Source organism: Urocitellus parryii, chromosome 1 (genome assembly GCF_045843805.1).
Source record: "Urocitellus parryii isolate mUroPar1 chromosome 1, mUroPar1.hap1, whole genome shotgun sequence".
In the NCBI taxonomy this organism is placed as follows: domain Eukaryota; kingdom Metazoa; phylum Chordata; class Mammalia; order Rodentia; family Sciuridae; genus Urocitellus; species Urocitellus parryii.
The window spans coordinates 136,309,352-136,337,318 of record NC_135531.1 but is presented as its reverse complement, the minus strand read 5'-3'; the positions used below and the strand labels follow the sequence as shown (position 1 = coordinate 136,337,318).

General features: G+C 49.1%; 1 protein-coding gene across 1 annotated transcript in view; it reads right to left on the bottom strand.

The window, feature by feature from the left end:
- Fstl4 (follistatin like 4) overlaps positions 1 to 27,967 on the bottom strand; it is a 400,452-nt gene that overhangs the window by 33,020 nt on the left and 339,465 nt on the right. The window contains exons 7-8 of the mRNA XM_026400193.2: positions 18,871 to 19,037; positions 4,120 to 4,240 (exon numbers count right to left, since the gene is read on the bottom strand). Coding sequence (XP_026255978.2) covers positions 4,120 to 4,240; positions 18,871 to 19,037 — 288 coding nt within the window. The remainder of the gene's footprint in view (positions 1 to 4,119; positions 4,241 to 18,870; positions 19,038 to 27,967) is intronic.

Here is a 27,967-nt window from a genome sequence, read left to right as displayed (position 1 = left end):
ACATTTGAATACATAACACAAAGGCCCATTTTCTTTGGGAAACATCTATCACTGCCAAGGTAAAAGGCGGCACAAATATGTCCATAAGGAAGAGGTATAGTCGCAAAAGCACCAAGCTGGAGTAATAAACAGATTTGGAGATTATTAGGGTGTTTTGGAAATGAATCATGGCTTGTTTGAACTGTGGGGAGGTCGAGGGTATTTTTAATTTAATGGATTAATCATTTATGTCTGAGGTTCTTGCTCCTTCCTATGAAAGCAATGCGGGAGGTTTGTATGAAGTTATAAATCATGTCAGTGTTTGGGCCTCATCTCTGGGAGGCCCTGGCTACGGGTTATACAAATAATTTGAGAGAGGAGGTAGAATTTCTAGAAGGGTTCCCTTTGGGCAACTGGGTCAGCCCAGAGTCATGGAAGGAGAGATCCCAGAAGTATGCTAGCCTGTGTATAGAGTCCCACTCTTCCCACCAAGAGCCAGGGAGTGGGGCAGCCCAGGAAGAGGCAACCTATATTTTATTCCCAGTTAGGAAAATCAAGACCTAGGGGAAGATTGCCAATCTGTATAATGGGTTGGAAGCTCTGTGAGGGTAAGAAGCTTTGATCATCTGTATCAACCAATCATAGTTAAATATGGCTTGAGATAAATCCAAACATGTCTGCTCCACCTTGGACTTGGTACTATATTCCAAGCCAGGCATTTCCCAAACATTTTATACACAGTTATACATCTCCTTATATCTGGAAGGCAGTAGGTAATATTGTTTTTCCCATTTACAGGTATGTTTATTTTCTTACCTAAAACTATATATCCAGAAAGTTCCAGACCAGCACTGGGACTTGAACCCAGAACTCTCTGACTCAGCGTTCATGTCTTCAACCTGTGTCAGGAGTTGCCAGCTCAGGTCTGTCTGTTCTGGGCAAGAGGGGAACAGCTGAGTCCTGCTCCCAGGTGGTGGTGTCCTTGTCTCTTGGGTCCACAGGCCACATGTGAGCACCCTGACACATCTCTGGTCACTCAGTTTTCTGAGACCTTCAGAGAGCACACAACGGGCTCCCTCTGTTCCCTTCCTCATTCTCCATTCCCATCTTCCCTCTCACTGAGGACAGTGTAGTTGGAGGAATGGAGACACAGATCGCTGCTCCCTGACTAGGTTCAGAGCTGTCCCTCAGCTCAGCAAGCCCCAGCTGATCAACCAGGCCAAGAGGAGACCAAATTGGATCCCATAAGCAGAGTTGAGAAGACTGGACTTGAATTTGACCTCAGTGGGTCAGGGCCATCTTTTATGTCTTCAATTCACAATTGGGATGGAGGGTAAGAAGGAACAAATCACACAGACGAATGTCACTGACTTCTTCCTCACCAGACTCCTTAGCAAGGCAGGGTGACTTCTCGGCCCTCCAGCTCCCCCTGCCTGAAGGCTTTGGCACTAAGCAGCAGCCTGCAAAACTCTCTTGCTTACTGCCTCTGAGACTCTCCTGCAGTGACCAGCCCCTCCCTCCGTCTCCCTCCGGGGATCCTGAACAGCACCAGGAATCTGCACATTGATCTGCTGGATGACATCAAACCATGTGATCCAGCAACCTCAGCAAGTGTTATTCACTATTGCAATGTCTTTCAGAACATCCTATTTTGAACAATAGCTTCCTTCACAGATACAGCTTTATTCCAAGTCTGACACAGCAAGTTTAACTTCTGGAATATTTTGAAAACATCCCATCCTTTTCCAGGGCCAGCAGGTCATAACCCTTAAAAGGCAACACTAGGCCTACTTTGGGATGGGTGGTCCTACCTAGGAGTTGAGAACTGTATTCAAATGTCACCCCAAGTGCTTGGGCATCAGAAGCCCACAGAGCCCTCTTGACTTCTAGAGCTAGAGTCACCCTAATGGCTTCGCCCAGCCTCCATAGGGCCATGCACAGTGAGCCGATTTAATGAGGCAGAAAACTGATCACAAAGTACAGAGGCCCCAGGGTGCTTCTTCCCACTCTATTGACAGCCCTTTGGCTGGGAAGGAAGCCTTAAATCTCTTAGCAAATAGGGAATGGATCTCAAGTGGCCTTTTTCTGTATTTCAATTGGAAGGTTCTGCTCTTTGTTTAGATTTCCAGGGCTGAAAGCCGGCTGCCGGAGCTGAGACTAGGCAGTGGCTGGGCTGGTGAGGAGGGGGTGGTGGGGAAGGTTCAAAGGGAACTCTTCTGTGCCAGCTAAGCAGTCTCCTTCCCAGGCCTGGTGGGAAGAGCTAGTGTTTAAGCCCAGAAATGCTCATGGCCCTTGGAGTCCTTCTTCCTGACTCAGCACTAAAGGTGGGGAACTGGCTCCATCCACATAATGAACTCAGCCTCAGAATTCCAAGGGGACTTGGGGTAAAAGAGCCTGCCCAGCACTATGAACTTGCCACTTGATTTATCAAGGAATTTAAGACTCTAGAGTTTCCTCTAGGAGCCGAGTCAGAGATATCTATAGGCTCTCACCTGTGAGTTACTCTGGTTCCTGGGCCAGGTGACTCCCTGCCCTCTTCAGATTTGTTTTGGAGGAAATAGAGGGAGCCTGAGGTTCCAGCCCTCTCCTTGGGTCCTCTGGTTCTTGTGAAGTGGGAGCAGGCTGGGGAGGGGCTGGATGCAAGGGCTTGAGTATCTGTTGATTCTACTTTCCTAGGTTTTTCTGAGGACCTGAGAGACCTGCAGTCAACCATCAAGAACTGTTTTGCAACCAAACATTCAGAGCATCATCAGCCTCTGGTTGCCACCTGCCAGTGTCAAACAGTGAAGCTTCCTTCACACAGTAGAACACAAGCTGTGTCCCTGGACCAGTCCCTGCTGCATGGTAGACTAGCTCTGTGTCCCAGCATGGGTTGGCTCATCCAGTGGGTGTTGTAACTTGTGTTAAAAAACAAGTTGGGTTATTTCTGGTGAAACCTAGACACTTGATCACAAGCCAATAAACATGGATTCAGTATGTCCAAACTCAAGGGAAATATTAATACAATATGGCTGGGACATGAATGGATATGAAAATCCCTAAAACATCCTGTATAGCAAATGCAGAAGCAAACTGAGTGCATCCAGTTGTCTTTAAATGACTTGTCATCCTGGATCCTAGAGGTCAGTGAAGGTGAACCTGGTGATGGGATATTTCTGACATCTTGCTCACTTTATCCTGGGAGGGTAAGTCCTGAACACCAGCTGGCACAAACCCTCCAGGGGCTGATGTGACACTTCCACGCTATTCCCTGACATAAGAACCTCCTGCTCAGGCCTTCCAGGTGACAGGAAGGCGCCCTGCTGGGTTTGGCTGGGTGGGGCTGATCTGCTGATCAGATGGCCTGTTTGTTTTGATGGCTGGAGTGGCCAGCATGCAAAGTGGAGGTCAGCACTGGGTGCTGACTCCACAGAGTTGCTTTCCTACCAGTTGTGTGACCTCAGGTGAATGACCTTTCTTAGCAACTCATCCATAATGTGGGTAAAAACATATCAACTGGGAGGATCTACATGCAGTGCTTAGCACAGGAACTATCCAGACAATTGCTTGGAAAACACTGACAGGTGTACTCGGTGGCAGAATGATCAGGAGGGAGTTAATTCTCAGCTTCCAGAAGTGCTGGCAACACAAGGGCCTGAGAAACTTAGGAAAACCTTCCAAACTTGCTCTGGTTCTGTCCTGGTTTTAGCCTAAGGGGAGGCCCATTGAGCCTTTTGAAAGTCTCTGTTGGAGGAAATAATGCCTCCTAGTTGTACAAGGGGTTCAGTTCCATGCCCCCTGGGAGAGCAGCAGTAGATAAGAGCTTCTGGTCTGTGGGATCTAGAGATCACAGCTGCTCACTTGCATCATGTTGCCCACAGGACACACCACACTCTACAGTGGCCTGCAGGGGCCTCAGGAGCCCAGGGTGACTTGCCTGAATGGCATCCTCTACCCTGGCACTTGGATGCATTTCATCTAAGGGGACCTTGGCTGGAGACTAATTTTCTTCACCATTCCTCCTAGTTATAAGAGAGATGGGATATTTCAGAGTTAGATATTTCTTTCAGATAACAGAATACATAAGGGGGCGACAGGTTGCTCTGGACAGTGTTTTAGGGATGCTTTGAGGGGACAACATGCATGGAGCCATTTACTAACCATTCACCTGCAGGACGTGGGTCTGGAACAGCTGCTCGTGGCCCAGGGCGTGGCAGGTGTAATTGCCCATGTGGATGGTGGTCACCTTGGTGATGTACAGGGAGTCATCCTCTCCGAAGTCCTGCATGGGCAAAGATGACAATGAGATTGGCCTCTCTATTGAGAAGGCGGAGGGACCGCTGGTTTCTCTTAATTTTCTAGGAAAACAGAACTCCTGCCTCTAGGAGAGAGTTCCTTTCTGCCTGACCCCTTCCTCAGCAGAGCTGAGGGCTGTGCTGTCCTGAGCGGGGGACACTACCTCTCTTGCATGTACCTGGCTCAGACCTTGCACGTCCATTTACCACTGTGCTCACCTGGCACCTTCTCTGTGAGGTGGGCAGGACCACTTCCTCAGCACATTTCCTCCAATTTCCATCAATTAGGCTCAGGTGCCCCTCTCCTCTTGCCCCCTTGTTTTACGGTGGTCTCGCCCACCTGCTAAGAGACTGTAATTCTGGATGAAAGCCCCGTGTAGAGGAGGTGTCGGCAAACTTTCCTAAGGGGCCAGATAGTGACTATTTTCAGCTTCGTGGGTCTTAAGATTTGTCAGCTGCTCAACTCTGCCACAATAGCATTAAAGTGCCGAAACAATTCATGAATTAATGAGTGTGCTGTGTTCAATGACATTTTATTTAAAGGTGATGGGCCAGATTTGGTTCACTGGCTATAGTTTGTTTACAACTGGTTTAGATCCTGCCTGGATCCCCAAATGATTTCAGGCAGCCTGCAGGTATCTGAGTAGCTCAAGGGAAGGGAGTCAGAGCTGTGGGGGTGGGGAGCAGACAGACACAAATCAAGGCAGGGGCATAAAAGAGATCCAGAAGGACTGATGACCCCCTAAGAAGTGACCCAGTGAGCCTTGGCCCAGTGGTCTCTGCAGCCTCGAGGGTTGAGATCTTATTGAGCCAGTGCACAGGGGAGGGATGGTCAGGAGGTCTGTGGCTGTGATAAAGTCCCCAGAAGAGAACTGGGCTGGCCCCAAGTCCTTCCCCACTCAGCTGTGTTCTCTCTTGCAGAACTGAGCACAGTGCTGTCCCCTTCCAGTGCCAATGGCAGACAGGTCGGCATTGGAACTGCCTAGCATTCCATGAAGGTCCCTCATCGGCTTTGGTTAGCTACCAAACACCTCAGATGACGTGGTGCTTGGAGCTGACAGACGGAGAAAGCTCATGGGTGAGAGAAAGGGCCGAACGGTGTTGGACATGGGGAGAGATGGGGAAGCCCAGTGCCTGGACTCAGGAGACGCAGGGTTTGGTTTGGATTTGCCATTGAACAAATGTCCCCTAGTGCCTCTGGGGCTTTGGTTTCTCCACCTGTAAGTGTGGACAACATGTGTTCCCCAGCAAGAGAAGGCATGTGCGTGTATTTCCTCACGTGAGAAGCACGACATACACAGGGAAAGTTATTTTTCCTCTCATTACTAACAGAAGATGCAAAAATCCTCTTGACCCCTGGAGCAAACACCAAACCATCACTCCTGCTGTTCCCCTTGCCCTTTCAGAGCTCCCTTCTTTCACAGAAGCATTTTGGTGGCAGAAAAGAAGAAGGCCATTGGCTTCTGTGCCCAAGGGTCATGCGTGAGCAGCGCTGGGCAGCTCTGAGGGTCTTTCGTTAATACGTACACTTCTGCCCCCCTGAAAGGATGACGTTCTCCGTGGCTCACACCCTTGAGGGCCCAGCACAACCATCACAAGTTCATTTAAAGAAGTTTTAGCACAAGTAAGAGTTGTAGGCAAAAGAGAGGTGCATGGCAGTGGGGAGGTGGGAAGGTCAATAGTGGACACACACAACCTCCTTTCAGCATTGGGGACAAAGAAAGCCAACCCCCTGCGACTCCCTTCTCCTGGAGGAGAACAGTATTGGAGAGGGCTCTGCCGGAACCCTGCCAGTGGGCTGTGAAACATCACTTTGCTGAAAAGAGCCCCATTCCCAGCATTCTGTGGAAGCCTCAATAATAAAATAAAACAGCAGATAGCTGATTTGTCCTGTGTCATAACAGAGCCATAAAGGCTTCATACCTGAGTTGCTTATGAAAAGTTAATGGCTAGTCAATGCTGGGACGACATATTTCTAGTCTAAGCTGTTTCCTGTGTCAAAATCTAAGTAAGTCTCTAGGAAAATGTACTTTGCTTGAAGCCTCAGCGGTGGATGGCTGGCATCTTGACAAAGGGCCGGGAGGCCAGGGACAGCCCCCACCCTGGAGAAGCGGTGAGTGGCTTGGAAACTCCTCAGTGCCCCACATGGCTGACCCAGGGCAGACTCTCTCCTAAGGGCAGAACCAGAGCTGTTGGCAGGGAGTCTGGTGCGGGCTGTTGGCATTCCCTCTCCACACTGCCTTCCTGAGTCTCCACACCCATGGGCCCTCTTTCTGTGAGGGGTCCTGAAGCCAACTTCAGGCTCTGGCAGCCCCTGCCACCTTGTTGGAGTTGCTGGTCACATGGACCACAGATTCCTCGGAAGTAGCCTGGGTGAGGTGGTGGCTCCAAGGCTGGTGTCCCCTGAGACACCCTGAGAATGATAACCAACACATAGCCTTTAAGAGGTTAATATGAGCCAGAACTTGACATAGAGTTGACTCTCCATCTTCATTGGTTCCTTGTCTGCAGATTCCACCAACCATGGATGGATGGAAAATATTCAGAAGAAAATGATGTCTGTGCAGCTTTTTTTTTTCATGTCCATATTCCCTAAAGAGTACAGTGTAACAGCCATTTATACACCATTTACATTGTGCCAGGTAGTATAAGTCATCTAGAGCTGATTTAAAGTATGTGGGAAGATGTGTGGAGGTTATATGCAAATACTATGCCATTTTATACAAAGGACTCAAGCATTCAGAGGTTTTGAAATTCTCTGGGTAATCAATCCCCTGTGGATACTGAGGGATGGCTGTACATGGCCTTGGTTAATCCCCAGGGATTACCCAAAGGCAGAAGACAAAATAAAAACCCATTCCCCTGAGGTGATTTAGCAGGGCTCCCCTTGAAAAGACATTTTGAGCTGGGTGTGGTGGTGCACACCAGTAATCCCAGTGACTCGGAAGGCTGAGGCAGGAGGATAACAAGTTTGAGGCCAGCTGTGGCAACTTAGCAAGACCCGGTCTCAAAATAAATAATAAAAATGACTAGGGGGCTGGGGTTGTAGCTCAGCGGTACAGTGCTTGCCTAGCATGTGGGAGGCCCTGGGTTCGATCCTCAGCACCGCATAAAAATAAGTAAATAAAATAAAGGTATATAAAAAAAAAGGACTAGGGATGTAGGGCAGTATTAAAGCACCCCTAGGTTCAATCCTGTGTGTATGTGTACATATACATTTATTTATAAACATGTATTTATATATTTTAAAATTTTTGATTATTTTATTTAATTGTTTTTCTGAGTCTCTTTCTCTGATTACCTCCACTGCCTACTGCCAGCACCCTGAGAGTCTCCTTCCTGGACAGCACCAGAAAGTTCCTTTCCAAGCAAATAATACGAGATTGTGGACTTCCTTGTCCAGATCCTGGCTCAGGTCACAGCCAGTGAGGACCTGCCCAGCCCCTCTCTGGCCACTCTCCCCTAGCCATTGCTCTAGAGTGCCAGAATGAGCTCCCCTCAGGAACTTTCCACTTCCTGCCCTCTCCTCCCTGATGGCTGTCTGTCTGTCTCCCTTTTCTTCAAGTGTGCTTAACCTTTACCTGGCCTCTCCCTCAACATCCCCATCTCCCTTGCTGCTTCATTTTTCTTCCTGTCACCCACTGCCACTCAGCATTCAGTGCTCTGTGTTTATCTCATTCACCATCTGCCTCCCCGACTAGAACCCAGCCCCGTGGGGGAAGAGGGAGTCTTGGGCTCTGTGTTCACTGCTGTGTCCTCTGGCGCACAGTGGGTCCTCAACAAATAGTTGTTGAATGGATAGTAGGGCGCTCAACTAGGCTTTCTGCAGAGATTGTGTCTGGCTCTGGCTCTTTGCTTTGACAACCCAGGTGCCCACCTCTTACCTTCCCATCCATCTAAATATGGCCCAGTAATGTAGGATCAAAGCAAGGGCGCTGCTAGGAAAGCAGAGGACTGGTCTCAGGTCTTGTCCTCACCTCCCTGCCCTGTCTGCTTCTCCAGCCTGCAGCTCTTAGAGGGACTCATGGTTTTTCTGCCTTCCTCAGGCCAGGGCAGCTGGGATGAACTGAAGAGAAGGCTCTGCTCAGAGCAGTAGAGAGAGACGGGAAGCTCTTGCACAGTGCCCAGACCTCACTGATGACTTGCTGCATCTCTAATGGAGTCCCTTAACTTCTGCTTTTCTTCTTTTTTATTTTTGTCATACTGGTGATGGAACCCAGGGCCTTACCCATGCTAGGCAAGCGCTCTAGCACTGATCTACATCTCCCCCCACTTTCTATTTGAGACAAGGTCTTGCTAAGTTACCCAAGCTGGCTTTGAACTTGCAATCCTCCTGCCTCAGCTTCCCAAACAGCTGAGATAATAGACATGCGCCACTGCACCTGGCCTCCATCTGTTTCTCTGGCACAAATCCCCATTCCTCTGGAGCGGAGGCCTGCCTCTTGGGTAATCAGCCAGGTGCTGAGGGTCAGGTGTTGGCTCTGTGAGGACATAAGGAGCTGCTGGCTGCCTTATGGCTCTTCTGTGAGCACCGAATGTATTACCAGCCCATGGTGTAGACTCTGGGGAGAATCTCACTCTGTAATAAATAAAATAATGTCTCTGGGCTAAAACCATAGGCATCACGTAATTATAGAACAAAGTGCTTATTGTTTTCTGGATATGAATACTGGCTACAGAAATCAAATTTACTTCATTGGAGGTGAGAGAATTACTTTAAAAATTGATTTATAAGAAGCTACATAAAACTAAACCTGCAATTCTTCCTCTTCCAAATGTTCTTTGAGATGTGTCTGAATGTTACTATCAATGCTTGATTGCATCGCTGTAATTGTCTTTTTATGGATAACTTTTTTTTCTCTGACACATAGAAATGTATTAGCAAATCAGGGTTACTTCCAGAAATAAACAGATGCCAGATTAGACCATTCTTTGTATTGATGCACATCTATTTTTTTGGAAGGAGACAATTTTACTTAAAGATATGGCTTTCGTCTTTTCAAAAGTTATTTTCTTAGTATCTGTCACTATTAAAGAAAGTAATTAAGTGAGACTTAAGTATTAAACAATAGTTAAGCAGAGATGAGCTAGGGGACGCTGTCATGGTGACACATGAGAGTTAGGTATAAATAATATGAAAATGAGCCAGCAATGCTGAATATTTAGTGACTCAGTGTTAAACACAAGGACTCCAGAGAGATGTTACAATTTAAGTGAACAATATTGTCAATGTCAAGTTAAAACTCAACTCAGAGAGATATTTCTTCAGAGCTTTTCCAACTCTGCTCTTTCCAGGAGCACCCCTGGATACCTTTTGGGAGGAGGAAGTGAAGGGGGCCTCTTTCCTGAACTGGCTTGATTCTGATCCCTAGAATGTCACGCACTTGGGCATCTTATCTGCACAAATAGCTGAACACTGTGGACGCCCATACTGAGTGATAAGTAGCACCTCCACAGTGCCAGTACTCAGAGACACCTGCATTGACCTGAGCATGTGTAGCCACAATCCAGACCAACCTGGGACCACATGCATGAATCAGTGAGCACACACACATACATTCACATGGACACCTGCAGTTAACATGAGCATGCGCACGTGTGAGTACCCACACATGCTAACCACCTGGCTCACTATAGCTGATCACCTGACTGATGTCAGGGTTCCTATGCAGCCCATTTCCTTCCATTCCCTCAGAGGACACACTTGCTACTCTGTAAAGACCTGTAGACCGAGTTCTCTTGCTCAGAGTAGAGTCCTCTTAAAAAAAAAAAAAGAAAAAAAAAGAAATTGCCAGGTATGATGGCATATGCCTGTAATCCCAGTGACTCAGGAGGCTGAGGCAGGAGGATCACAAGTTTGAGGTCAGTCTCAGCAACTTAGCAAGGCCTTAAGAAACTTAGTGAGATCCTGTCTCAAAATAAAAAAATAAAAAGGGCTGAGGATGTGGCTCCATGGTTAAACATTCCTGGGTTCACTCTTCAACATACATCTTTGAAACCTGCAGTGATTTCCTAGGTAGCCATCTGGACCCCCAGGGGAAAGTAACTGTGGGCAGCGTGAGCAACTCAGTGTGGACCTTTCCTGTTCATTCCAGGCTCAGACCCAGGAGTAGGGGGTCAGAGACATGTGAGAAGACCCTGTGTGACAGCTTCAGTCTTCTCCAGGACTTAAGGGCATGTGTCCCTGGCTGACTTGGTGACTGCTGGTCTAGGTTGTCAGGCTCTCCCCATGATTGTGAGCACCTCATCTCTGTGTATCACTGTGTTGTCTCCAGCAAGATTCATGCCACATAACTGGAGCTTGGTTATCATTTACTGACTGAATGGTGGTGTGTTAACTGAATGTGCTGCCTCTGGAGCACACTCCTGAGAGCAAGGAGAGCAAAGAATTAATGATATTTAAAGGCATGGCTGGCCTTTGCCCTCAGCTACTGGGCGGTGTGCTCTAAACCACTGGAATGTCCTGTCTCATGGGAGTCTTTGCTTGGGAACTTCAAAGCCATAGAAAATCAATCCTGCAGATTTCTAAAGTTAGGCCATGTCAGTAGAGTGTGATGAAGCTCTAGAAAACAACAACACAACACAACAACAACACAAGAGCACAAAACAACTCTGGACGCTAAGGCCTGCTTGAGCTCCCCAAGATCTGGTCACACACTGATGCTGGGAAAGTAACATGCCCCACAGCTTCACTGGGAGAAGACAATGGAGGGTCCATATTAGGGACCCTCCTGGACTCCACCCAATTGGCTTCTTCCCTCGACTGATTTTAATTTGTTTTCTTTCTCCATAATAAAACGGTTAACAGTGAAGATAACAAGTTTCAGTGAGTTAGTTCTATGGGTCTTTCTAGCAAGTCATTGACATTGAGAGGTCAATGGAAACTCTCCAATTTTGGGTGCTGAAATTCCACATGTAGGGACATCCCTGTGCATCCAGGTGCACACAGGTGCCCAGACCCTTGCAATTGAAGGTGCAAAGCAAGATGTTGTTTTGGGCACTCAGCTCGTTCAGTCTCAGAGATCAGAGATCAGAGACCACTTGTCTGGTTAGGACTCCAGAGTGTCATGAGGTATAGGTAGTGGCAATTGGGGCCCTCTGATGAAGCACAGGCTTGAATTCCTGTATAGCTTTTGGATTCTTGGCCAATGGCCCAGTGTCAGGCCACCAGGCTGCATGGCAGCCGTCAACTCAAGTTCTGGACCCCCTTGAACCTGTTGCTTCCATCTGCATCCCTCCTCCCAGGGAAGCCTGGATCAGGAATTCTCAGGCCAGAAGGGCTTATGAGGGTACCAGCTCTTGGCTCTGACCTGGACCACACACATGACTGACAGCCAACTCTTGACTGCCTCTGAAACATTTCAGTGAGGTTTTGATTGAATTTCCTTCTATGGCTTATTTGAGGGACCAAGAAGCCTTTCAATCAGGAATTTTCTCCTGACCTGTTGTTTAAAATCTTCTACACTGCTAGAAGGGGTATAAATTGGTGCAACCTTTTTGGGGGGATATTTGGTACTCTCTGTCAACTCTGAAAATGTGCCACTTCAAAGAACTTCTCTTTGGCCAAGGATCCACTTAGGCAAATGTGCAAAGAGGCTGCATAAGGATGACGATTGCAGCACGGGAGGCAGGGAAGGAGGCGATGGGCAGGGGATGGGCTCGGCATGGCTCAGGGGCTGCAGGCTCTTTTCCTTAGTAGGAAGAGGGGACCCTTGGAGAGGTAGGCTCCAATTCTGAAGAGTAAGGTAGGTGCTGATCGGCCTCCTCCACTGGCTGGGCTTCTGGAGGGAGGCAGAGAGGCTCAGGTTGTGCATTCAGGGTCTAAAATCTGAGTCAGAACCTTCCAGAGGGACCTGCACCTTACACATAGGGCCAGAAGTCATCACTGAACACAGGTCCTGAAGGTAGCACTAAGATGGAAAGAGATGACCTTGAGGAAGCCATCCAGAAAGCAAAAGCCAGAGGAGGTCTCCTGGGGCAGACTTGTTCCTCCATGTTCCACAGGCCTGTATACCCCAGACCTGGGATCCCGTCCCCTGGATCACAATGAACAACACTCCTATTGGTTTGAACTCATCTGAAGCTCAAAAAGAATGGAGGTTTAGATGCCACCAGGTCTTCAAAACAAGTGGAGAGAAATGGTCATGGCCTGTAAGAGCTCCAAGCATAGTGTTTTCTAAGATTTTAAAACAAAATGTACCCAGGCGTTTAATGAGACAATTTTAATGCAGAACCTACAACCACCGTCTATCGAGTTGCAAACAGCTCTCCATGCTAATCAAACGCCTCTCATCTTTTTACAATGGATTCATGACTGGTTCATATAAAGACAATAAAAATTAAATGAGTCATGAGCTCCTAAATCATTTTCTTTTGGTCTTTTTAATAACTCACTTCCAAAGAAGCACTTGCGGAAAGCATATGTTTCCTTAGAATCATTTGTTCTCCCTCTCACACCATTTAGGCATGGGGAAAAGTGAACCTTTTAACACACCCTTCAAACAATGCCACAGATACTTTCTCTTAATGGGCTTTGTGCTTCTGCTTTTATCACTGTGCTCTGCCTGCTGATGTTTGAAAGCCCCAAACAACGAGATTCAGTGAAGGAAACACACACACACACACACACACACACACACACACACACGCACACACACAAAACAGAGTGGCTCTTTCAAGTTATTTGAAATATTCTGAGTGTGTGGTAGGTCTTTTTTCCCCTCCCTAAATAAAGAATACTATAGAAAAATGTTTCCTCTCCCTGAGAATATCTTGGCCAAACAATTCCACGTGTTGGTCTTAAGGTGTGCTGCTTAGTGGGACCAAAGGCCAGAGCCCAATGCCACACACCCCACATCTGAGAGGATGCATGTGGCATGGGCCTGGGCACTGCAGTACTTTTGCAGGAAGCAGGTGGAGGCAGCCTCAGTGTAAAGACATGGTAAGTCTGGGCGCTAGGTGTTGCTGGCCTTGAGCAAGGAACCCAGATAGCGCCTGTGGGGTGAGGAGGCTGGCTATAGACTTCTGGGCCAACTCATCCACTCTTCTGAGTTTTTTAACCCTGTGTGCCTTGTGGACTTGTGGTCAGGGATGAAGTGATGCTGGGAACTGACCAGAGCAGAACTTGGCACTCTGGGACCAGGTAGGAGGAGAAGCCTCAAAACCTGACTCTGAGCTTGCAGAAGATGAGGCAGGTAGGGGAAGAGTGAGGTATTGTTCTGCTCTCTGGTCCAGGTGAGAAAGTGAGATGCACACTTGGGATGTCCCACAGGGCCCACAGGGCCTTCCTTACTACAGATCTGCAGAACTCAGGGTTGGGAAAGTACAATGCAGGTCCCATTTCTGATTGGATACCTACAATAGGAGGCAGCTTCCAACTTCCCAAGATAGGTGTGTCCAGAGAATTCTCCCTGAGGATAAGCTCCCTGTCACGGGCCTGTCATTGGCAGTATATGTCTCTCCCTGACATAGGGCTGTGACATTTGAGCAGAGAAGGGCCTGCAGGCCAATGCAACAGGGCCATTGGCTTCTGGTGCCCACAGACAGAGGGCTTGTGGGGGCTCCATGACTGGGATTGGGGACTGAGGCCTCTTGCTTTGTCAGACACATTCCTGGAGGGCAGCCTGGCCCAAGCTCAGGATAAGCAGAGCTCGGGGTGCTGTTGCTGGTCATTCTGGCTTAGGTTCTGGGGACAGTGGGGGCAGCGGCCTTGATTCCTGAGGACCGAGGTGTGGTAGGGGGCACAAGCAAGTGGAAACATGTCCAGCTACTTCAATAAAGAAGCCAACAGTTGACTAGGAAGTAAACAATTATAGACTGCACTTTGTCAGCTCTGGGAAACAAGCCACATGAGCAGAAACTATTGATTTCTCATCAAGCAAACAGAAGGAAGTGTCATAATCCTGAGAGCCATTGTGAGAGGCTGCAGCTCGCTGGCCTGGGCCGCTGCCTCTGCTGGGAGCGCCCATCTTTTGGAGCTTTGTTCGGTGAGTCCCTAAGGCTGTGTGCTGGTTTTGGTTTCTCTCCTGCAAGCTGGCCAGGATGTAACATGGTGGCTCGGGCATTCTGGCAAAGCACACCAGATCCAGGCTGGACTTCCCACAATCTTAAGAAGGCAAAGACACTGTGACCTGAGCCTTGACTACCTGGAGGGGAACTTCAGCAGGAGCTGTGGGAACCCTGGGCACTGCTCCACTCCTGGGTGCCTTGGGGGAAGTTAGAAAAGGATGACCCAAGAGCACCAGCAGGGCTCCCCTCAGATCTGGGTCCCACATTATTCAGAATCCTTCTTGGAGGCAGTATTTAATCTTATGCTGGAAGAAGTTTGGTACACTTATAGCCCCCACATTTGACCATGTCATTTTCTGATCAAGAATCTGTGGCTCCCTTTGGCCACAGGCAAACAACAAAGACCCTTCCCCCACTTTTTTTTTTTGTGGTTTACCATTAAGTTACCCGCCCCCACCCAACTCTTTTGATTTTTCAAATTTTGAGACAGGGTTTTGCTAAGTTGCCCAGGCTGTCCTTGAATTTGTGATCCTCCTGACTTGGCCTCCCAAGCCTCTGGGATTACAGGCATCAGCCATTGTGTCTGGCAACCACGACTCTTTATGCGACACTTAGACCTTTCATGTTCTGAGGCCCCAGCTAAACCAGCCCCCCTTTACCACTCTTAGAACAGGGATTCATGGAAGTCTGGTTCCACTGGAGGCTGGGGACAGTGTTTTTGCTCTGTGGTCCTGCAGCATTTAGTAAGTGAATCAGTCCAAAGAATGTCTCCCTGTCTTCACCATCTGGACAGGCATGCACAGGATCAGGTGACTCCTAAGTGCTTCTGACACCAATGTGGCTCACTGCAGAATGTGAGCAGAGTGCTCTTACTCGCTTTGGGCTAGAGGGGGTCCATTTACTTTCTGATCAAATATTATTCTGATGCTCAAGGCATCTTTGATGTTTGCAAGTCAGAAAAGTTTAATTACATGTGTCATTAGGATGGCATTCTGTAATAGCTCTGTGACTGAATTCATTACCAGAATTCTTAACAGATAAGACAAGACAAATTAATATTTTGTTGCCCATGAAAGCGTCTCATTAAGGGAGTAGTGAAAAAGTGATTAATATTTTGTTGCCAATCAAGATGTCTCATACAAATGACAAAGAAAGGAGGCCCACACCTCTTTGTGCTCTCTAATCTCTCTGCCTCGGGTTTTGAAGGCTGATCTGCTTCCCCTGTTCGAAGCTGTGTTTGTGTGGCACTCAGTAATTACAGCGTGGGTGATTGTACTTCATCTCTTCTGGGAGATACCACAGGCTAATGGACTCTAGGAGTCCCATCAATCCTGGAATCTCTGCTCCACCAGGGTTGCCCTCCTGGGCTGTTTGCCCTTGATTAATTTTTTTTTTTTGTACCTGGGATAGAACTCAGGGACCCTTAACCACTGAGCCACATTCCCGGCCTTTTTAATTTTTTATTTTAAGATAAGGTTTCCCTAAGTTGCTTAGGAACTCTTTAAGTTGCTGAGGCTGGCCTTGAACTTGTGATCTTTCTGTCTCAGGCTCACAAGCTGCTGGGATTATAGTTGTGGGCCACTGTGCCTGGCTCCCTTGATTAATTCTTGCTTCAGAAATACCCCATGATTCTTGAGGACCCTGGATCTAGCTCTCTTCAGCCTGATTTCTTCCTAGGGCTACTTCCTTCACTGGCCCAAGTGGGGCTGCCACTGATGAATACCTTCTGGGCTCCAGGCACTGAGCTGGGTGCTTCTTGTACATACTTAGTCTGAGATTCCGGAACCAAGCCAGGAGACACCATGACCTCTATTTCTTCAGAGGCTCAGAGAAGTCCAGCAGCTGCTCCAGATTGGCTCTGGGTTTGCTGGAGGTGGCTGGTCTCTCTCCCTGAATGGATCAAGGTTGACAGATGGTATTGCCGTCATCCCTGGGCTTCACCAAGGGCCACATCTGCCTGACTGGGAGCTTCTTTGGGTTGCTGCTGGCTGCTTCATGGGGACTCGGGCTACAAGGTATTGCAAATGTTGTTTTGCAGCAGCAGCAGCAGCAACAGTATGAATGAAGTAATAATAGTAATAATGAGAGTGATATAGTGTTTATGGAATATTACATACTAAAAACTCTACATGTATCTTCTCACTTTATCCTCACTAGGATCCTGTAAGTCAGGCACAGCTATCTCTCCCCATTTCACAGATGAGGGAATCAAGATAATACAGGTCAAGAGCTCTTGCTGAGTTACTTAACTAGAAAGTGGCAGAGCTGAGACTTAAACCCAGGCTCCTTTGACCCCAGAGCCTGTGCCCTTCCGTAGCAGGCTGCACTGCCTCTCTCCTTGAGGCAGGAGGAGGTGCGTGCTGCGCGTGTTTTATGGTATGTCTGCATGTGTCAGAGGAGGAGTCCTGTGGGGCAGGTACTGCCCTGTACCCTCACGTGGGTATTTCTGAGAAGTGCAGGGCTCCTGCGTATTTGCAGGCTACTGACTCAACCATGAGCAGCAAGTGTTTCCTGGGAGGTAATGAGGGGCCATTAATCTTTGGTTGTACCCACAATTATCCAAATTGCTAACCTTATTGTGAAAAGTAGAAATGCAATTGAGTCGGTGCTGGAGGCAAGTTGGAGGGAGGGGAAAAACACTCAAAGTAATTTAATTAACTGTGGCAAGTACATTAAGAGGAGTTTTGCCTCAGCCTTTATTTCTGATGCCTTTAAATAGAGCACCAAGTATTGCACACAGACACTCTGACCGTCACAGGTGGCCCTATCCTAGTACTGAATCAATTACTACTGGCCAAATGCATTTAAAAGCTGCACCCCACCTAGAGATTCTGCATACTCAAACTTATGCACCCCAATGCGCACACACACACAGACACACATACGCACACACACGCACACTCTTACAAATAGGACACTGAACTTTCTTGCTAAGGTCTCAGATAAGTCTTAGTTATCTCAGACCTAGAAGACAAAGGACTCTGCCCACGCAGCATCTGCCTATCCAATACCCACGAGGTTGAGCGTGCCCAGAGATGGATGCATGTCCATGGGTGGGGAATCACAGGAAACAACCCTGCCCAGTGTGGCAAGGGCAGAGAAAAGGTACTCCCTGGCCAGCTCTGACCAGGAGGGACTTTACAGAAAGGTGATCTATTTCCATTGGCTTCCCTCATGATCTCCAGGATGTAGAGAGTATCAGGCCCAACTTTGGTGGTACCTGCAATAATTCATGCTGGACCTCTGTCCCCACATAGCAACCTCAGCATTGGAAAGACCTTCAAGGTCATGGGGATTAGCAATCCCTGGTGGCTGGCAGGTTGCTGACTATAGTCCCTGCATGATGTCGCATGGCCCTAGGGTTGGGAGGTTCACTCCATTGTGGGGCAGGGTTGCTGACTGGATGGTGTTTCATCTAAGGAACCTAAATTAGACTCCTTTTGGGATACTCCTTGGTTCTGTGTGCTCATGGGGCCACACAGCTTAGGTTGGCTCCCTCTGACGTACCCTACCTCCTCACTGATTTTAGCAGGGACCAACGACTCTCCACGAGCATCTCACTGTGGTCCAGCTGTGCTCCTCTGAGCCGGAGACCAGTGCAGCCCCTCTTCTGCCTAAAAAATTGTATTCCTATTATTTTCACCCGACACCCATCAGCTGTCCTGGCAGCTCACTACATGGGTGACATCACTGTGCTTTCCCATGAACTTCTGGGAAGTCACATCGCCCTTGTGCCAAATCTAGACCAATAAATACACTTGAATTATTCCACTTCTTCAAGTCCAATGAAAGGGCAGTACTGCTCATGCTGCTTTTCTTATACATTAATTCATCAAAAAATCAGTAGGTGATTACTCAAAGTCACAAAGTCGATATGGGTGAGCCTGGCACCCCCAACTCAGCTTCCTGGTTCCATAGCATCTGCTGTTGGCCAAGTTAAGCTGAGTGGTCTTAGCTGCTCTCTTCTGCCAAAAAGTACCACTCAAGTCATTGCCTCATTCCCTTGCCCAGCAAAGGAGGTCCCTCTAGCCTGGCCTGGTTTCCCTCTACCTCCACACCAACCCTCCAGCCAACCCGGTTCCATGGCTTACATCTGCCCTCCACAGGGACAACCCTTCTCTCCTGGTCCAGCTGTCTACACCTACCAAGTTGTTGGGCCTAGAGCCACCCCGAAAGTCCCCCAGCCACCTTCTGTCTCCTGCTCCAGGGCCTCCTGCTTGATTTTACTCTCCGTTGGCTCCTGGCCCATCTGCCTGAGGGATGTGAAAGGCCACACAGTCCACTGCTCTCCACAGCCCATTCTAGGGCTTCCTCCAGGCCTTTGCTAATGTAGGCTCCTGGGGCCTCCTGACCTACCTGCTGTTCCTCCCCTAGTCAGTGCACCCTTTTCTCAACCTGGGCATGGCTGCCTGTCTGATGGCCGCCACTCATTCTATTCTCTCTGGGACTTAGCTCTTCTGGCACCTTTAGCCTGACAATAGGTCTGAAAGTCACCCGATGTGGGATATTCAACAGAAACCCTCTGGCCTGCCACGGTTACATGGTGTGCTACACAACTGACTTTCTTGGGAAGTCCCCTTGAGCTCAGTGGAAGTGCCAGGCAACTTACATTGATGTCTTCCAAGTCCAGGAAGTTTAGGGTGAGCCCGTTGCGCTTCCAGACAATTGGTGGCCTCAGGTCTCCACGGATAGCACAGGTCAGCACTGTGCTCAGTCCCACCGTCACTGTAGTCACACTGATTCTGTCCTCTGGGGCGAGGCTGAGCTGAACCACTTCTGCAAAGGGAAAGGAGAAGATGGTTAGGTAGAGGTCCAAAGTGTGGAATCTCAACCCAAGGTGAACGGCCATGGGTTTCCCCAGGGTCAGTGGCCCAGAGGGGTTGAAAGGCCCTGACAATGGTTTATAACCTGCTTAGTAAATGTACAGAGGAGCACTTTTGCTGGAAGAACAGCCATGACTCATGTCTAATGCCAAAAAGGCTCTGTGAGTCAAAACAGGTCAGGAACCAGCCAATGTGCAGGGGAACCATCTGGGCCATGGATTTGTGAGTGGATCCAATAATTCTAGCAGCCAGGACCACACGGCCATCATGCAGAGACCAGGGTGCCAGCTGTGGGGTGCACCGCTTAGAGCTCCCCTGGCCTAATGAAGTCTGAGCCTTGCTAAGGGCAGTCAAGGTCTGCTGGGTGAGCCGACAGGTAGCTCGTCCATCTGAGGGCAATTTAAAGGTTGCACTGTCTGAAGTCTGGGGAATGAACTGGCTGACCTTTGAAGGTCTGTTTCTGTCTGAGGATTTGCCAAACTTGGATTTGGATTTTTGTTCTGTGACCAGGCACTGTGGCCTTTAAATTTTTGAAATGTATTTCAGGCTGACCAAATTATTAATTCTTGCTATTTCACATTTGATAATGGCATTAAGATTGATCATTCCTCAGGCAAATGGGAAGGGTCTAAAATATTTCCCTGCCATCATTTGCTTTTTAAAATTTTCACAATTTGTGAAAAATTAATCAAACTCAGGCTGTTCAAATGCAAAAATGAGATCAGGTTTCTGGAGAGTCACAGCCCACTGAGAGGACTGGCTCCCTCTTTCTTCCTCCAAATCTGCCCACTCCAGGGGACTGGCGCACCAACCAGAGGTGCCATGAGCTGAGGGAGACAGACTGGTTTTGGGGGTCTGTGAATATTCTGGGATGCTGGCCAAAATGCCGAGAGCTCTGTTTATTCTTACTATTCTATTGGGACATGGGCCATCGATCGTGACAGGTGTGTCCTCTAAAAAGCCTGGAACAAAGCACAGAGTTAGGAGCTGAGTTACAGAACTCAGCGGGACATTTGTGAGCTGTGACCAGGCAGCAGGACCACTGCAGGTGGCACATCTGGGCTCAGCTCTCTTGCCAGTGTGTGGGGGAGCGGGGGTGGGGTGGGGTGGGGAAGGAGAGAGCAGCTGCAGGCCTTCAGGTCCACTGCACTGCAGGGCAGTGAGCTCAAAGCAGGTGCCCAAGGTCAGATTTAGAGCAGCAAAGCCCTTCTTCCCTCATCCACCAATGTTTAGTGGCCCAGCCCTGGGTCCACAAAGATGAGCAAGAGGTCCACTAGGTGCTTCATCGATGCTTATTGGATAAAAGACAGAGAAAATGGAAATAAAGGAGCTGAAGAACCAAGAGGCTAGTGGGGAGGGGGCGATCCCACACAGGAAAAAATGTGACTCCCGGTGAAGGAGCCACGTGAAGAAAGATAAACACCCAGTGATGGATGCAGATGCAGCTGGCGTAATATTTCACAAACATTAAAGTGATACATTTCAAGTTCCCTCCTAAATCATGTCCTGCTTGCTGCCCTCCCACCTCTGAATCATGAGGCTTATTGCTCAGGGCAAGAGAGAAAAGGTACCAGCCTCTCTGCAGCAAGACCCAGGCTTTGGAGATACGGGGGGCGGGGGGTGGGAGAAAAAGAATTTGCTGAAATTGTTCAGATGCTGCCGACTCTGGGGAAGAGAACCCAGAGTTCTTGAGTGGAGAGGTATTTCTTTCTCACTGGATGATGGTCAGGTGCTTTGCTCTGGAAGCTGGAAGGGTATGGAATGCCCCTCATGTCCCAGAGGATGGTGGAAATAAGAAGGGACCTATGGGTGGGTAAGGGAGGAGGTTCAAGGGGGGGGGGCTCTAGGAGGATGCTGCACCCTCCCTCCATAGCTTACTTCCCACCCACCTGTGAACCAGAACCCCTTGGGCTCCGGGGAGCCCACTAACTAGGTGGTGAGGTTCTCTGGACCTCTGCACTCAAGGACCACACTGGGCTCCAGACCAGGGCCCTGAGCCTCAAGAGGGACTCGTGGCAGCTGGGACAGGGTGGGGGCCATGGGAGGCCCAGCTTGAGTGGGGAGCAGCATCCTGGCTTTAGACTGCTGGCTCAAACCAGCATAAGCAGGGCCGAGCTTAGCCCTGAGTGTCCCCAGACAGGGTGACCTGGAGGTCTTTGAGTAGAAACCAGAGGCAGCAGAGGACAGCTGAGTTGTTTCTCTGATCCCCCAGAAGCCAGCCAAGAGGGCAGCCGGGAGGTGAACACATGGAGATGCATTTTTCTTACACAGAACATTCTAACAGGGACTGTTGAAGTGGTCAGCTGGGACTAGGCTGTCTAATGGAGGGAGTGTTTAGCTGCATCTTTCTCTAGGAACCCAGCTGGGGAGGGGGTAGGTGGAGCTTGGGAAGAAGTCAGGTTAGTTTCAAAAGGATCCTATACTGTCTCTGTCCTTGAGCTCCCTCAGGAGAAGGGAAGGACCAACAGGGAGCCCTAGAGCCCTACCTCTCAGGTGTGGTTCCCAAACCACCTGCCATCACTTGGGTCCTGCCTCTCTGTCTGTAGCTGCTACAGACTCTTAGCAGGTGGGGTGAGCGTCCCAGGGGGTTCTGTGATACCCTGAGGCCTGAGAACAACTGCCTTCCAAGATGGAAGAGGGTCTGGGGCTGGAGATGTGGCTCAAGCGGTAGCGCGCTCGCCTGGCATGCGTGCGGCCCGGGTTCGATCCTCAGCACCACATACAAACAAAGATGTTGTGCCTGCCAAAAACTAAAAAGTAAATATTAAAAAATTCTCTCTCTCTCTCTTTAAAAACAAAAAGATGGAAGAGGGTCTGGGTAGCTGGGAGTTCTTGTGGAGGGTGGGCAAGGGTTCTGGGGCTACAAGAATGGACCTTCACATGCCACATAGGACCCATGTGAAGTGTACGATCGATCCCCTCCTTCATGTGGCCCCCAGACCATATCTTTCAAACAGTTTTAGAAAAGATGCTGGAGGAGCCTGGAATATGGGGCTAAAAACAAACAAGCAAACAGATCCAAGTGGGAGCTGGAAGCCTTCCCTGTCCCTTGAGTCCCCCAGTGAGGGTAGCTGGTTGCCACACATTCCCTGATTGCATTCCCCATCATTTGTATGTACAAAGACATTCGCTTCGCGCAGGAAAAACTCATGCAAAATTAGAATGTGCGTGTTCTGACAGAACCATCGTAATTCCACTCCTGTCAGCTACACAAATATTAACCAAACAGCAAATATTTGGATCATTTAAAGTTTAATTAAATGAATGTTTTATTGGATTTAATTTGTGTCAATATTCCCTAGCTCCCTTTAAAATTCTGAAGAGATTTGTGGCTACTGAACCTTCTCCATTCACTCTTCCCATTATTTACTGTTCAGGGCCCTCCGGACACAGGCCCTACTTCCCTGTGAGGGGGCAAGACCAGGACGACCTGAGCTCCTGGGGTGATTTCCAGGAGGGCATTAAGGTTGAGGTTCCAGCAGAGACAGGATCTGGGCCTCCAGCATTGATGAGCTGAATGGTCTCTGGTAGGTCCCTTCCTGTCTTTGGGCCTCAATGAGAGATTGGTCTGGGAGGGCTCCGGAGCCCATCCATGCTGAGGTTAGGTTTTGCACCTCTGAACTGATGATTCTGAGTGGATGTCTTGCAGACCCCTTCAGTGCTGTCCCTAAGTGTCACCTACCTCTGCTCTTTGTCTGTGGTTATAAGAATGATACCTCAAGCAGAGGCACGAATTGTTGCCCAAAATTCCCTTCTGTCACCCCCTGAAAGCTCTCCCTCCTCTCCATCCCAGGTGCCCATCCCTCTCCCATGTGGCCGCTTTTCCATTGGCCCGTGATGCCTATAAATCTCCTGTTGCCTCTTGCAGAACACGGTATGCCTCCGCTCTGCTCAAAAGCCATCAGTGCCTCCCTATGGCCCACAGACTCAGCAGGAGAGTTCAGAGCAGTCCTTCCACCATTATGTACCAGTGGGTCCCCATCTCATTGCATTTTGGGACATTAGAGTATAACTGCCGGGCACCTTTCACTTGTCCATTCCAAGCTGTTCATTCCTTTAGCCCCACTGCAAGGTGACCTGTGGGATGTTTCAGAGACCCGGAAGCCTTAGCAAAAGGAAATACTCAGGCAGATATTGGGTGAAGGATACTTATAGAAAGAGCCCTAGAGAATTTGTCAGGACTGATTCAAGCCTAAGTAATAGAAATGCTCAGAAACGCTCAACTAGCTTAGGGGGAAAACCCCCAAACCAACAAAGAGGGTGGTCTTAGTCACCATAATAAGAGATCTATGGGGGTAGAAGGGGCTGCGGGTATCCCTGGCCCTCAGTAGTGGTTATTACTATGTGGTTGCAAGATGCCCAGTGGTGTCCCCAGACTTACATGTGGGATCCAGAGAAAGGGACCATGTATTTCCTGAGAGCTCTGTAAAACAGCATAGGGGACTCTGGGTAGATGTGACTTCTGCATTCTTCCCTGAAGTGGTCGGTGAGAGCAGGTGGGTGGAAAAGGTGATTGACCCACCAGGCCTGGGCTTGTTACCATCCCAGAGGCAGGGGCTGGGTGGTTGGGATGGGATCAAGTGTCTGACAGAAAGAATGTGTCGGGCAGATCAACCCCTTCCAACCACCACAGAGATACAGAGAGGGCTTCTCTTCTCTCCATCCCCTTGACAACAAAGCCTGATCAGGGAATAGGTGGAGGATAATTCTACTGGGACAATGAAGCCCATTACAACTGAACCCTGGTTCAGGTTAGGGCAGCCTCGCCCCACCTTCTGCAGAGAGTAGGGGTACGGCTTTCACGGTGGGGGTGCTTGGTGGGGCCAGCTGAAGGGCCCTGCTGTCCTGGTGAGCCTCGCATCATGATGGGGGAAGGACCTAGAACTAGTGGGGCTGGCACTCCAAGTGTGTGCAGTGACCACGCTCCACTGACCCTCACTTCTGCCACCCACACAGCTGTAGGGCAGGGCACCAAATGAGTCTCAGGCCAGCTCTCTGCTCTGGTGGGGAGCTAAGTCACCAGAAGGAAGGTACAGAAGCTACTGGTAGCCCTGCAGGGCAGATGCCTAAGGAAGGGTGGGCCTTTGTGGGCCCTTCTAGCTCCTGCTGTGACTCTGCTGCTCTCAGGGTGTCCTGCATCCCCCCTGGTGGTTTCATAGGCCACCAAGGAAGGAAGTTCCCAGGGTCTCTAGGAGACCAAGCAGCAAGATCTGCCTTGCATCATGATGGGGGTGGGTGGGGAGGCGGGGCTTGGCTAGAAGCTGATGTCAGGTCTGGGGTGAGAATGTGCCCATACAGAGGGGCTGGGGTTCTTGGCAGGAAAGGGCTGGGCTGGGGTTCAAAACTCATTCAAAACTATTGGGGAGCTTGTCTGGCTCTGTTGGGCAGAGCTCTGTGCCCTCAGGGAGACAAATGCCCCTGCTGTGAGAACTGGCATTGGAGAGCAGCTTCGAGGAAGCTGTCAGGCCTCTGGCATCAGCGGCTTCCCCTTGATTCCCCTGGACTGAAGAGGCACACTGTGGTGACTGCCAAGTCAGCATGGGTTAGTTAGTGCAAGAGAGACCTTCCTGGGGGATTAGCTGGGTAGTGCATCTTGCGGGGGTCTGAGGCAGGACACTGGGCACCATACCCAGCATGGAGCCTGGCACAGAGAAGGTGGGTGTCATGGTAGATCTGAAATTCCCCACGTTCCCCGCCACCAACTCACATGGTGACGGTTTGGTTCCCCATACAGCAGTGTGCAGAGGTGAGGCCTTGGGGAGTGATTGGATCATGAGGGCTCTGGCCTCATCAATAGATTTGTCCCTTGGTAAATTCACATTTTTATGGCCTGTTGGGAGGTGGTAGAAACTTTAGGAGGTGGGGCCTAGTTGGAAGATGGAGGTCACTAGGGTGTGCTTTTGAAGGACCTTTTTGTCCTAGACCCTTCCTCTTTCTTTTGGCTTTCTGGCCATCATGAGATGGGCAGTTCCCTTTGCTGTGCTCATTCACCATGGGGTTCTGCTTCATCATAGGCCTAAGGAGATAGGGTCAAGTGACTATAGACTGAAGCCTCTGAAACCATGAACTAAAATACATCTTTCCTCCTGTAGGTTGACTTTCTCAGGTATTCTGTCACAATAACAGAGAACTGACCAACACAGTGAGCCTGAGGCCAAGACCTCTTGCTAGCCCCCCCCCCCCCCACAGCAGTCGTCACCCTGGGTTTTCCAGATATGGGGTATTTCAGACACCAGTCCTCACTTCCTCCTTGCACACTTAGAGCTTGGAGAGAAGCTTGGGTGGCTGCAGGGAACTAGTGTGTCTGCCATAAGCAGGCCAGCAAACATCTTTCCTGAAAGCGGAAGGCCATACAATTTCAGTGGCTGGAGAACTGGGTCTTAGTTCCTGTTACAGCTTCCCCTTAATCTCAGGCGCTATTTCTCACACTGACTTGAACTCGATGAGACACTCATAAACCCATCAGCACCCACTCAAACAGGATTCTGGTGCTTCGTAGCAATAGAAATTAAATTTCTCAAATTCTTGTCAAGTTGGTGTTACTTTTCTTATGTCAGAAATGCACTAATGGAACACATTCCTACCTGGACATTTGCCATTTTTCAAATGATGCTCTTGGTGAAAAGACCCTGTCAAAAGCTCAATCAACCTGCCTGGACGTCAATATTTTTGACAGAGTCTTGAAGGGCAAACCTAGGCTCGGGGTCTGCTTGAGAATTAGCACCATTTGCAGGGAGACCCCCCCCCCCCAGGCCAGGTGCTGAGACACTGGTGTAAAGTTGCAGCTTCTTCTTGCAGGGCTTTCCCTGGAATAAATGCTTCATGTGACCTGAGAGCCACCAAAGGAGGTGTGGCACCTGTGTGACAAACTCTGTTCATCTGGCCTTGTCCCTGTGATCAGGGCCTCACTGTGAAGTTGGGACAGTGGGACTTCAACTGGTGTTTACAGAGTGGAACTGCTCAGGCTCTCCTTGGGGGGGAGTGTTTGGGGACAGGGTTGTGTGCTTTTGTTTTTGTTGCTGCTTTGTGAGGCTGAGGGTTGAAATCAGGATTGTGCACCTTCTCCCTCCTCTGTTCTCTGCACCAGAGAACCGCCACTCTGGGATCCTTTCAAATATCTTCTGCATCTTCACAGGTGGAAGGCTGGGAACAGGTTATCTTAGCGCATGTAATTTCAACATGCACGTTTTGACCACCAAGGTGTCGCCAACCCACATTGGTGGCTTTGGACAAGCATGACTTGCTCCAAAGTCACACAAGAGGGCATTTGTCTGCATCCACCAATTCCTGTTTCTTCATGCATAATCGGTTTCATTTTTTTTTTTCTGTTTTTTGCCATAGTCCCTCTTGATGGCTTCATTTTGGAGATGGCAATAAACTTATTAGCTAATTACCTGAAGATTTGTGGGTAATTTACTTTTGATGTTGGCTTTAGGTTTCTGGCTGTTACTTCAACCTTTATTACGGTTGAGTTAACAAGTTGTGCTCAACAGATCTGGGAGCCACCAAAGGAGGAGTAGCACCTGTGTAACAAACTCTATTGATCTCGTCTCATTTCTGTAACCAGGGCCACACTGTGAAGTTGATGAGTGGGGGTAGAATGTATGTGTCCAATGTCTCCTGACCAAATGGGAGACATCTTTGTTACTGGCAAAAAGATAGCAGCCAGATCTGTTTTACTTATTTGTATCCCCAATTCTTAACATAATGCCTGGCTCACAGGAGGGACTTAATAAGTAGTTTCAGGTGAGTGAATGATTGGTGCTCATTCAGCAATTATTTATTGAGCACCTACTATGTGCCAGGATACAGTGGGAATATACTGGCAAGCAAAGTGGACCCTGTGCCAGCTAACCTGGAAAGGCAAGTGTTAAATGGGGAGGGAAAACAGAGACGCCAGGCCTGTCCTAGTTAAGATCTCTTGGCTCCTGCAGGGCCTGGCTGCCCTCTCTCGGTAGAGCCCTCTCCACATGCCTAGGCAGACTTGTATTTTGCTCTTGGGTTGCCCCAGGCTGGTGTTGTATTCTCCTTGTTTACAGGAGGGCTTGGTGCAGGGGCAGAGTTACCTGGACATCTCCCTGAGCTCTGTGGCTCCATTTTGCCTCTTCTGGCTAATAAGTCACTGTAGCTTTTGGAAGACTAAATGCCATGGTGTGCCCAGCAGTGGGCAGTTGGAGATGAACTCAGCATCCATGGACATCACTGTCCCAGGTGCCCTGCTATGGAGGGCAGGCAGCAGAAGGAGCAAGAGGTCAGCACCAAAGTGGAAAGCCTGGGGCCTCCTGGTCAGCAGGTGTGTGGCTGTCACTGAGTCATGTGCCAACTCCCTTCCTCTACCTGTGCCCATGCCTGGAGAGGCCTCTGTCAAGTGGGCTTGTCTGTATGTGTCCTATGACCCACCAAATCTATTACCAAAGATGATGGAAGCACCTCTGCTTAAGATATTTGCAAAGGAAAAAATTATCTTAACTGCTTATTACTTTGGTGACTTTAGGGGAAAGGGATATGAAAAGTTCTCTTCTGCTAGTTATGCAGAGTTGCATGAATCCCTCCAGATCTCTAAGGTTGGATCTAGAACTTCCCAGACAACCTGTCAGTGGGGGAGAAAGAGAAAGACTTTTCCAGCATCTTTTGGGGACAGGATAGGACCATGTGACTGGATCAGCCCATGGGGGCTGACTACAATGCCTGGCTACATACCCATGTGTCATGGTGAGGGTTAATTTTATGTATCTGTTTGACTGGGTACTTGTTCCAACATGATTCTGAGGATGCCTGCACACGTGTTTCTGGATGAGACAAACATGTGAATCTGTAGACTGAGTGAGGTAGATTACCCTCCCTGAGTGGATAGGCCTCGTTCAACCAGTTGAAAGCCTGAAT